The following is a 12,535-nucleotide window of genomic DNA, read 5'->3' as shown; positions in this document are numbered from 1 at the left end:
TAGCCAGGATGGTCTCGATCTCCTGACCTCGTGATCTGCCCGTCTCGGCCTCCCAAAGTGCTGGGATTACAGGCTTGAGCCACTGCGCCCGGCAAGACCTCATCTCTACAAAAAGAAGGAAGAACAAAAAAATTATCAGTTTTGGCGGTAGGCACCTGTGGTCCCAGCTACCTGTGAGGCTGAGGCAGAAAGATCGCTTGAACCTGGGAGTTTGAGGCTGCAGTGAGCTAGGATTGCCCCAGGATACACTGCAGCCTGGGAAACAGAGCAGCATCCTGTTACTAAGGTAGGGTGGGGGAGAGGACTTAAAAGACAAAAAGGTATTAAAAATAAGTATAATGACAGAAAATTGATATTGGATTTACAGTATGAAAAGTAGTAAACTCTGACTTCAAAAAAACATAGTGTACGGGTAGGTAAAAGTGTAGAGTTTTGTAGGCCATTGAATTTGTTACCAAATTAAAGTAGACAATTGTAACCACAAAGGCAAACCTATTGTAAATACACAAATGCTAAAGAGAAATCAAACCAAACCATTAGAAAAAATAAAAAAACCACAATCAAATAACAAATGAAGACAGCAATAGAGTAAGGAACAAAAGCCTGCAAAACAAGCAGAAAATAAGTAGCAAAATGGCACTAATAAATCTGTACTTACTGTTAATAACTACTTCAAGTATAAATGGATTAAACTTCCCCAATCAAAGGGCATAGAGTGACTCAATGAATTAAAAAGAAAAATACCCAACCATATGCTGCCTTGAACAGACTTGGCTGAACACGAAGGAATATCTTATTCCATGTAAATTATAACCAAAAGAGAGCAGAAGTGGCTAAACTTAGACAAAACAGACTTTAGGACAAGAACTGTCCCTAGAGAGGAAGAAGGCCATTAAATAATGATGAAAGAGTCAGTTTAACAGGAGTATACAACAATTTAAATATATTTGCACCCAGCAACCTATCACCTAAATATATAAAACAAATGCAAATCTGAAAGGAGAAAATGGTAGCAATAAAATAATAGTAGGAGACTTCAGTGTTCCACTCTCAATAATGGATGGAACATTCAGGTAGAAAATCAATAATGAAACACCTGACTTACAACACTGTACACTAAATGTGCCTAAGAAATATATACAGGATTTTCTACCCCCAAATCAGCAGAATACTCATTCTTCTCAAGTACACATGAAACGTTCTTCAGAATAGATCATGTGTTAGGTCACAACACTAGTATTTAGAAATTTAAGAAGGTGGAAATCATACCAATATCTTTTAGACCATGGTGGAATGAATCTAAAAATCAGTAACAGAAAATGGGAAAATTAGCAAAAATGTTAAAACTAAACATACAGTTGAACAACTATTTGGTAAAAGAGGAAATAAAGGGGAATTTAAATAATACCTTGAAGCAAATGAAAACAAATATAACTCACTAAAATTTGTGAGATGTAGCAAAATGAGATTCTGAGGGAAGATTATAGTAATACATGCCTAAATTAGAAGAGAAGAAAGATCTCGCTTAACCTAGTTTTCTAACTCACAGAATTAGAAAAAGAAGAAACAAACTAACCCCAAATTTACTATATGGAAAGAAATAACGATTAGAGTACAAAAAAATTAAATGCAAAAGAGAAAAACAATGGGGAAAAAATCAACAAAACAGGCTTGGTTTTTTGTGGAAAGATAAAAAAAATCAAACTCTTAGGTAGTCTAAGAAAAAACGACTCAAATAAATTAGAAACAAAAGTAGAGTCATTACAATGATAACAGAGAAACAAAAAGGATCATAAAGAACTATTATCAATAATTTATGGCACCAGATTGGATAACCTTAGAAGAAGTGGATAAATTCCTAGAAATATACAACCCAACATGACTGAATCAAGAAGAAATAAAGAGCCTAAACAGACGAATAACAAATACGGAGATTGAATTACTCAATCAAAAAAACAACAAAAAGAGCCTAGGGCCAGATGACTTCACTGATGAATTCTATGAAACATTTAAAGAAGTAGTACCAGCCTTTCTTGAACTTTTCTGAAAAATAAAAGAAGAGGGAACACTTTTGTGAAATAAGAAATATTATATTGGTTTCTGCCCCTGGTTCCTGACTTAGAGCTACTAAAACTCTGGTAGATAGAAGCACTAGGATAATATTGTTTTTCCAATATGTGATCTTTGACCCTGGTTCCCAACAGATAATTTCTATGATCTTTGTAATTTCTTGAGTGATAAGAGCATCTGAAACAGAGTTCCTAAATGTCTTGGGCTTTGCTGAGTGATAGGAGCGTCCTTTGTTGTAATGAGGCTACTCTTGGTAGTGTCCTGGATAGTCTCAAGAGTTGGTGCTGGCTACCAGAACTTGGACCTCCAGGTTCGGTTGATTGCCAAAGCCAGTGATTTAATAAATCATGCCTCTGTAATGAAGTTTCCATGAAAAATCCCAAGAGCAGAGTTTGGGGAGTTTCTGGGTTGTTAAACATGTGGAGGTACCTGAAAAGTGACACGCCTGGAGAGGGCATGTAAGTTTCGTGTCCCTTCTTCACACTTTGCCCTAGGCATCTTTTCCATCTGGCTGTTTATCTACATCCTTTAAAATTTCCTTTGTAATAAATTGGCAATAGTAAGTAAAGTGTTCCCTTGAGTTCTATGGGCCACTCTAGCAAATGAATCAAACTTGAGGAGACAGTTGTGAGAATCCCAAATTTATAGCTGGTTTGTCAGAAGTATGGGTCAGAACTTAGGACTTGTGATTTGCATCTGAAGTTGTGGGGGCAGTCTTGTGGGACTGAGCCCTTATCTGGGGGACCAGGTAGATAATGTCAGAATTGGATTGAATTATATGACAGCTAGGTGGCGTCAGGGAAGTGGTCAGTGTGAGAAAAACCCCATAAAAATCTGGGTGAAGAGAATTGTTATTGTGTTGTATGTGAGAACAGGAAAAACAATTTAGTTTTTCCTGTCTCTTACAATGCCCAAACTTGTGTTATGAGACCTTCGTCACTCTGATTCCAAATCTAGACAGAAACACAAGAAAGGGGAGAACTACAGGCCAGTATTCCAGATAAACATAGATGCAGAAATCCTCTTTAAAATACCAGCAAACCAAATTCAAGAATACATTAACAGTCATACCATGATTGAGTGGGATTTATCTCTGGAATGTAAGTATGGTGAAATATACTAAAATCTATAAATGCAGTATACTGTATTAATACAGTGAAAGACAAAAAAACACTAATATCTGAATAGATGCAGGATAGACACTTGACAAAGTTCAATATCCTTTCATGAAAAAAACTCTCAACATAATAGGTATAGAAGGAACTTTTCTCAACACAATATAGGCCAGTGCTGCTGTTTTAATGTTTATCCCCTCCAAAACACATATTGAAGTTTAATTGCTATTGTAACCATATTAAGAGGTGGGTTCTTTAGGAGGAGATTAGGTTATATTGGCTCTGCTCTTATGAATGGATTAATACCATTATTGTGGAAGTGGGTCGTTATTGCAGGAGTGGGTGCCTTATTAAAGGTTGGATTCAGCTCCCCATAGTGCCCTTGCCACCCTTTGCCCTCTCTTGCCCTGTTGCTTTCCTCCGGGGTTGATATAGTAAGAAGAACCTCATCAGATGCCACCACCTTGTTGTTGGACTTCCAGTCTCCAGAACTATTATATGATAAATACATTTCTTTTCTTAATAAATTACCTAGTTTCTGATATTCTGTTATAGCAGCACAGAACAGACTAAGACAGCCCATATATGAACAACCCACAGTTAACATCATAATTGGGAAAAACTGAAAGCTTTTTCTCTAAGATTTGGTAATAGGCAAGTATCCCCACTTTTACCATTTCTCTCCAATATAGTACTGGAAATACTGGGAAAAGCAGTCAGGCAAGAAGAAGAAATGAATGCATTATATGGGAAGAGAAAGAAGTAAAATTATCTATTTGTAGATAACATCATAAATATGGAAAACCTTAAAGATTCAACAGAAAACTTGGATAAATAATATGTGAATTCAGTAATGTTTAGAGATACAAAATCAACATGCTTAGGAATCAGTGGGGTTTTTATACATTAACTATGAACTATATGAGAGAGAAATTAAGGATACAGTTTTCCTTATATTAGCAACAAAAAGAATAAAATACTTAGGAATTAAGCAGGGAGTTGAATCACTTATGTAGTGAAAATTATAAGTTTATGAAAAAAATTTAAAGCAGCAAGTAAACAGACATCCGAGTTCATGGATTAGAAAATTAATATTATTATAATGTCCATACAGCCTTAAGTGAGCTACAGTTTCAGTGCAATCTCTATCAGAACCCCAACCATTTGTTTTTAGAGAAATAGAGAAACAGTCCTAAAATTCATGTGAAGCTCCAAAAGACCCCAAAGATCGAAAGTAATCTTGAGCAAGAAGAGCAAAGGGTATAGTCATAATACTTTCTAACTTCAAATTTTGTTATAAAGATATAGTAATCAAACAATTTGGCACTAGCATACAAACATACACACAGACCAATGAAACTTAATAGAAAACCCAGAAATAAACCTATGCAATTATGGGCAACTGGTCTTTGACAAGGATGCTGAGAACCTACAATGGGGTAAGCATAATCTTTTCAACAAAGAATATTGGGAATACTGGGTATCCACATGCAAAAGAATGAAATTGGATGCTTATCTTACACCATACACAAAAATCAACTCAAAATGGATTAAAGGCTTAAACATAAGATCTGAAACCATACAACTTTTAGAAGAAAACTTTCGGAAAAACCTTGACGTTGATCTTGGTGATAATTGTTTGACTATGACAGAAAAACACAAGCAACAAAAGCAAAATTAGACACGTGGAATTAAATTAAAAACCTGTACAGCAAATGAAAAAATTATCAAAATGAAAAGACAGCTATGGAATGAGAAAAATATTTGTAAAAAATATATCAGATAAGACATTAATATCCAAAATATTTGAAGTACTCACACAACTCAGTGGCAAGAAAACAGCCTGACTCAAAAATGGGCAAAGGACTTAAAGAGACACTTCTCAAAAGGAGAAATCCAAAAGGCTAACAGGTACGTGGAAAGGTCCTCAGCATCTATAATGATCAGGGAAATGGAAATCAGACTTGAGTGAAGTATCACCTGACACTTGTTAGAATGGCTATTCTCAAAATGACAGGAGGCACGTATTGGGGAGGATGTGGAGAAAATGGAATCCTTGTATGCTGTTGGTAGGAATGTAAATTTGTATAACCATTATAGTAAGCAATATGGAATTTCCTCAAAAAATTAAAATAGAGCCTGTCATATGATCAGCAATTCTTCTTCTGGGTATATATATACACACAGAGGAATTGAAATCTGGATCAAGAAGAGATATCTGTGCACCCATGTTCACTGTAACATTATTCATAATAGCCAAGATATGGAAACAACCTGAGTGTCTGCTGATGAATGAAAAAAATATGATACATATTTGTGTGTGTGTGTGTGTTCATATATTTATGTGTGTATATGTGTATAAAAAACAATATTATCTAGCCTTAAAAAGAATGAAATTTTGACACTTGTGACAACGTGGATGGAGCTAGAGATATTAAGCTAAGTGAAAAGAGACACAGAGAGAAATGCTGCATGATCTCACTTCTATGTGGAATATGAAAAAGTCACATTCACAGAAACAGAGAGGGGAGATGGAGTGGTATTGGTCAAAGGGTACAAAAGTTTGACTTATGCAAGATTAATAATTTCTGATGATGTAATGTACAGCATCATGACTGTAGTTAACAAAAAACAAAATACCTGAAAACATAGGAAACTTTGAGTTTATTCTTGGAATTCGAAGATATTTCTTCATTAGAAAATCTATGAATGTAATGGGATGTAAACTGATTAGAAGAGGAAAACCGTGATTTTCAACATCAGGGGAAGATGATCAACTTTGGATAAGCACTAATTATATTTACAGAAGAGAGTCTGTGTATTTAGAGCAGAATAACTATTGATCAGTGTGGTAAGTGGAAATAACATGGGCTCTGGAGATAGCCAACCAAGTTTAAATCCAGATAATAAGCTATGATTCCCTGAGCAAGTTACTTAACATTATTGTATTTCAGTTTCTTTTTCTGAAAAATGACAATTGTAATTATTAACCTGTTGTGATGCTTAAATGAGGCAAGTATGTAAAACAGTAACATAGTGCTAGGATGGATGTTGCTTAATACACAGTCACTCTGATAACTGAGTACTGTGTTATCTATGCTGTATGACAAATAATGGAAAAACTTAGCTTAAAAAGGCAACCATTTATCAGGTCACTATTTCTGTGAGAAAGGCAACCAGGAATTGCATAGTGATTCTTTTATTGTTTTATTTAGAGCCAGGGACTTGCTCTGTCACCCAGGATGGAATGCGGTGATGCAGCATAGCTCACTGCAGCCTAGAACTTCTGGGCTGAAGCCATCCTCCTGCCTCAACCTCCTGAGTAACCAAGATTACAGTCACATGCCGTCATGCCTGGTTAAATTTTTAATTTTTTTGTAGAGACAGGGTCTTGCCATGTTGCCCAGACTGGTCTTGAACTCCTGGCATCAAGCAATCCTTCTACCTTGGCCTTCTAAAGCACTGGAATTCCAGGCGTGAGCCATCATACCTGGCCATCATTCTTGCTCTGGGTCTCTGATGATTTTTTTTTTTTTTTTTTTTTTTGAGCTGGAGTCTGGCTCTGTCGCCTAGGCTGGAGTGCCATGACACAATCTTGGCTCACTGCAATCTCCACCTCCCGAGTTCAAGTGATTCTCCTGTCTCAGCCTCTTGAGGATCTGGGGTTACAGCATGCGCCACAACACCTGGCTAACTTTTTATATTTTTATAGAGATGAGATTTCACCATGTTGGCCAAACTGGTCTCGAACTCCTGACCTGAAGTGATCTGCCTCCCAAGTACTGGGATAACAGGCATGAGCCACTGCTTCCAGCCTGATGAATTTTTAGTCAAGCTATCAGTCAGGTCATTGTCATCTGGGTCTGGAGGATCCACTTCCATACTCATTTGTGCGGTTATTTGCTGGCTTTTGTTCCCCTTTGGCTGTGGGCCAGAACCCTCAGTTTCTTGCCAAGTATACCTTTCTACAGCCCAAGTGTCTTCATGACATGGCCAGTGGTTTCTCCATAGAAAATCAGAGAGAGAGAGAGTCGGGGAGAGAAAGGAAAAAGTACCTAAGAGAGCTGATGAAAGGAAGTTGTGCTCGAGTTTTATAGCATCGCTTTTGCTGTATTCTTTTGGTCACAGTCCTGATACAATATGGGAGGAGATTACATAAGGATCTTAAAACCAGGTGGCTTAGATCACTGGGCACCATCTCAGAGGCTCCATACTACAAGTACCTAACACAGCATGATGAAAGATGTATGGCCACTATATTGTAATTACAGGTGAACTCTTTTGTTATCCTCTGGTATTAGAAAAGAGTATAAATAGTCATAGGTTAAGCATATTATTTGGATTACTTTTACTCTGTAGTTTAAATTTGGGAGAAATAGTTGGACCACATAATTTCAATATTCATAAAAGTACGTTAGGTAGTGCAAGATTCTGTTGTTGACTAGGACTATAAGAAAATTCTTTGAGTTTTATTTTTACTTGAATCTCAATAATTTGTCATGTAGATGAATAGATTAGATATAAAAAGCAGTCTCTTGTGGAGTTCTACAAGAGTCAATGTATTATTTTAGTTTTAGCTTAAGAGAAGTGCTCTAGCACAATCACAATTCTTCTCTTACTGTGTTTTTAAATACCAGCACAATTATAGTATATTTTCTTTTATCTAAACATGATCTCCAAGTATTCATGCAAGAAAATCATTGATTAGTGAAAGTATACAAGACTTTAGATGTGTTCTGGTTATTTTCTAATCAGTGTTGGTATCCCTTAAATTAATTTTAATGGCAATTTTCATCTTCCATTTGTATGATGGATTATTGTTTTCAACACTATTTCACATGAGTGATGTCATCACATCACCACAATAACTCTATGATGTACACAAGGCAGGTACTGAACCTCATTTTATAGATGTAAAAACAATCTAGGAGAGGCTAAGTGTTGTTTCCAGTGTTACACAACCAATAATTTGCAGAGCTGAGGCTTTAAGGACATGTCATCTGGCTCTTCGTGTAGTGCTATTTTTGTATCATACTTTTTTGGATGATTCAACACAATTATTGAGAGAAACAACTCAGTTAAAATTTTAGGTTTTTTCCACTCATATTGACCCATCTTCTGATTTTCTGTAATTTATTTTCATGGTGCTGAATCTTATTTCCTAGATCACAGAACAAGCTTTTACTTCTGTTTGAGGTTGTTTTAAGGAATTAAAATTTTGAGGGTTAATTTCTTAAAACAACATCAAGTAGCAATTATTATGTCTATATTTTTTGTAGGTGAAACCCTCTCTGTTCCTTCAGAGAATGTTTCTTATGCAAATAATGTGATTTGTTAGATGTCATTTTTCAGTTTCTAGGATAAAATTACTTATTTTTCTTGAATGTGGGTTACATCATAGAGATGTTAATGTTTATAAGGTTAAATATACACTATATTCATTTTAAACATACTCATGATAACAGTACAAGAATAATGCAAATATTTCTGTAGAGGCATGTCTAAGCCACTGTTCTGAGAGTTTTATGAACCTTCAAATAATCCTGTGAGTTAGGTAATATTATTATTTTTATTTCCTGTTTATAGATAAGGAAACTGAGACATAGGCTAAAAAAGTTGTCTAGATTATACAGCTAGTAAGTGGCTAATGTAGATTATGAATTCAGGTAGTCTGGCCTCATAGTCCCCATCCTTAATTGTTAGTCATGTTGCTGCACATTTTTCCACACTTAAAGTTTGTATTTCATAAGCCATTTATTTATTAGTACTTCATTTAAATGATTGTATATATTGAAATTAAGGATGTGATAATTCACTATACGCAGGAGAAGGATGTCCGGAAGTGGAAGGAAGAATTACTAGATCAACGACGCAGGATGATGGAAGAAAAATTACTTCATGCTGAGTTTAAGCGAGAAGTGCAATTACAAGCAATTGTGAAGAAAGCACAAGAAGAAGAAGCTAAGGTATATCATAAGAGCTTTAAATGTTAACTTAATTACCCAAGTACTTTTTTCAATTGTTATATAATAGTAATAGAAGTTAATGTTTATCCAGTGTTTATTCTGTTCTAGGATAACAGCATTTTACAGGCTCATTTAAACGAGGTGCAGTATTTTATCCCTTTGATAATTCTGTGAGCCATCTATTATTATTTTTACAACCCTATAAAGGTATAATTGATAGAGAATAAGCAGCACATATCTAAATTATTCCATTTGATGAGTTTTGACATGTATTATATCCTTGAAACTATCAGTACAATGAACATAATATACAATTCCTCTTTGTAATTCATTCCTTCATTCAACTCTATTATCTAATTACTGATCTGCTTTCTATCAGTATAGATGTTTGCATTTTCTAGAACTTATGTGTGTGGAATCATACATTATCTATTATTTTCTCTGGCTTTCCCTCATAATAGTTACTTGGAACTTCATCCATCCTGTTGTGTGTGTGAATAATTCCTTCCTTTTTATTGTTGAGTCATTCCTTCCATTTCTTTACATATGGAAATACCGTAATTTGTTAACCCAGTCACTTGTTGATGGACATGTGTTTTCTTTCCAGTTTTTTTCTATTACAAATATCGCTGCTGTGGCAATTCATGTACAGGTCTTTGTGCAGATGTGTACTTTCATTTTTATTTTATAAAAACCTAGGAGTGGATTAGTATAGCATCTTACAATAGGTTCATGTTTAAGTTTTACACATGGTTTTCCATTCCTACCAGTAGTGAATGAGAATTCTAGTTGTGCTATATTCTGACCAGCACTTGACACAGTTACACATTTTAATTTCGGTAATTTTTAAAATATCTGTATAGAGTCTAATTTTTTTCCTTTTTTTTGTGGGAAAAACATAATGTAATATTTATCATCTGAATCATTGTTAAGTATACAGTTCAGTGGTTTTAATGCATTCATGTTATGCAGTCATCACCACCATGTATCTCCATTAGTCTTTTTCATCTTGTAAAACTGAAACTTTGTGCTCGTTAACTCCTCATTCTCACCACCAGCCCCTGGCAATCATCATTCTACTTTCTAGATCTGTGATTTTGACTACTCAGAGTGCTTCTTATAAATGGAATGATATGATATAATTTTATCTTTTTGTGACTGGCTTATTTCATTTAGCATTAGGTCTTCAATGTTATAGCATATGTTAGAATTTCCATCCCTTTTCAGGCTAATTTTCCATTGTATATATATATACCACATTTTGCTTATCCGTTCATATCTCAATGGACATTTGAGTTATTACTACACTTTAGCTATTGTGAACAGTGCTGTTGTAAATATGGATGTACAAATAACTCTTGAGTCCCTGCTTTGGATTCTTTTGGGTATATACCCAGAATTGGAAAGTCTGGATCTTATGGTAATTCTATTTTTAATTTTTTGAGGAATCACCATGCTGTTTTCTACATGTAGTTCACCATTTTTACATTCCCATCAGTAGTGCACAAGGGTTCCAGTTATTCCATATCGTCTCTAACTTCCATCATTTTGTTTTTGTGATAGTAGTCATTCAGATATGTGTTATTTGGTGTCTCGTTGTAGTTTTGATTTGCATTTCTCTAATGATTAGTGATGTTGAGCATCTTTTCATGTGCCTATTGGCCATTTGTATATCCTCTTTGGAGAAATGTCTAGTCAAGTCATTTGCCCATTTTTGAATTGAGTTGTTTGTTTTTTTGTTGTGGAGTTTTAAGACTTCTTCATATATTCTTGATATCAATTTGTTTTTAAATCAAAGATATGATTTGCAAATGTTTTCTCCCATTCTGTGGGTTGCATTTTTACTTTGACAGTAGCATCTTTTGACATGCAAAATATTTTAGTTTTCACAAAGTCCAGTTTGTCTGTTTTTTTCTTTTCTTGCCTGTGACTTTGGTGTCATAGCCGATAAATCATTGCAAAATCTAGTGTCGTGACACTTTGATCCTGTGTCTTCTAAGAGTTGTATAGCTTTAGATCTTACGTTTAGGTAATTGATCCATTTTGAGTTAATTTCAGTATATGGAGTTAGATAAAGGTTTAGCTTGATTCTTTTGCATGTGACTGTCTAGTTTTCCCATTGCCATTTGCTGAAAAGACTGTTCTTTGTCCATTAAATTGTCTTGGCACCCTTGTCAAAAATCATTTGACTATATCTGTGAGGGTCTATTTCTTATCTCCCTGCTCTATTCCATAGGTCTGTATGTTTTAGTGCTAGTGCTATACTGTTTTGATGTTTGTAGTTTTGTTTTAAGTTTTGAAATTAGGAAGTGTGAGTCATCCAATTTGTTGTTCTTTTTAAAGATTGTTTTGGTTATTTGGGGTCCCTTGAGATTCCATATGAATTTTAGGGTGGACTTTTTTGTTCCTGCTTAGTCATCATTGGGATTTTGATAGAGATTGCATTGAATCTATAGATCACTTTGTGTATTGTTGATGTCTTAACAATTTTAAGTGTTCTGGTTCATGATCATGGGATGATTTTTTATTTATTTGTGTTGTCTTTAATTTTTCAACAATGTTTTGTACTTTTTATTGTATGTATCTTTTGCCTCCTTGGTTAGTTACTAAGTATTTTATTATTTTTGATGCTATTGTTAATGGGATTGTTTTCATAATCTCCTTTTCAGATTGTTCCTTGTTAGTGTATAGAAGTGCAATTGATTTTTGTATGTTGACTTTGTATCCTGCTTCTTTACTGAATTTTTATTAGTTCTAACAGTTTTTGTTTGGTGGAATCTGTAAGTGTTTTCTACATATAAGTTCATATCATCTGTGAACAAAGATAATCTTACTATTTTCTAAATTTGGACACTATTTCTTTTACTTTCCTAATTTTTCTGGCTTGAGTTTCTAGTGCTACTTTAAATAGAAGTGGTGAAAACGGCCAGGCACAGTGGCTCACACCTGTAATCCCAGCATTTTGGGAGGCCGAGGCGGGCAGATCACGAGGTCAGGAGATTGAGACCATCCTGGCTAACACAGTGAAACTCCGTCTCTACTAAATATACAAAAAATTAGCTGGGCGTGGTGGCAGGTGCCTATAGTCCCAGCTACTTGGGAGGCTGAGGCAGGAGAATGGCGTGAACTTGGGAAGTGGAGCTTGCAGTGAGCCTAGATCGCGCCACTGCACTCCAGCCTGGGTGACAGAGCGAGACTCTGTCTCAATAAAAAAAAAGTGGTGAAAGCAGGTATCTTTATCTTGTTTCTGATAGCAGAGTAAAAGCTCTCAGTCTTTTACCATTGAGTATGATATTTGTTGAGGTTTTTTCATATATCGCTTTTGAGTTTGTTCTGTTCCTAGTTTGTTGTTTTTTGTCATGAAAAATGTTTAGTTGTCAAATG

General features: G+C 35.1%; 1 protein-coding gene across 1 annotated transcript in view; it reads left to right on the top strand.

Annotated features, from left to right (window-relative positions):
- SCAPER (S-phase cyclin A-associated protein in the ER) overlaps positions 1–12,535 on the top strand; it is a 565,180-nt gene that overhangs the window by 151,396 nt on the left and 401,249 nt on the right. Inside the window, exon 15 of the mRNA XM_011932825.1 lies at positions 9,011–9,151. Coding sequence (XP_011788215.1) covers positions 9,011–9,151 — 141 coding nt within the window. The remainder of the gene's footprint in view (positions 1–9,010; positions 9,152–12,535) is intronic.

This window comes from Colobus angolensis, unplaced genomic scaffold (assembly GCF_000951035.1).
Source record: "Colobus angolensis palliatus isolate OR3802 unplaced genomic scaffold, Cang.pa_1.0 Scaffold99, whole genome shotgun sequence".
Classification (NCBI taxonomy): Eukaryota; Metazoa; Chordata; class Mammalia; order Primates; family Cercopithecidae; genus Colobus; species Colobus angolensis.
The sequence above is the reverse complement of the archived record's forward strand: the minus strand, read 5'-3'. Positions and strand labels throughout refer to the sequence as shown.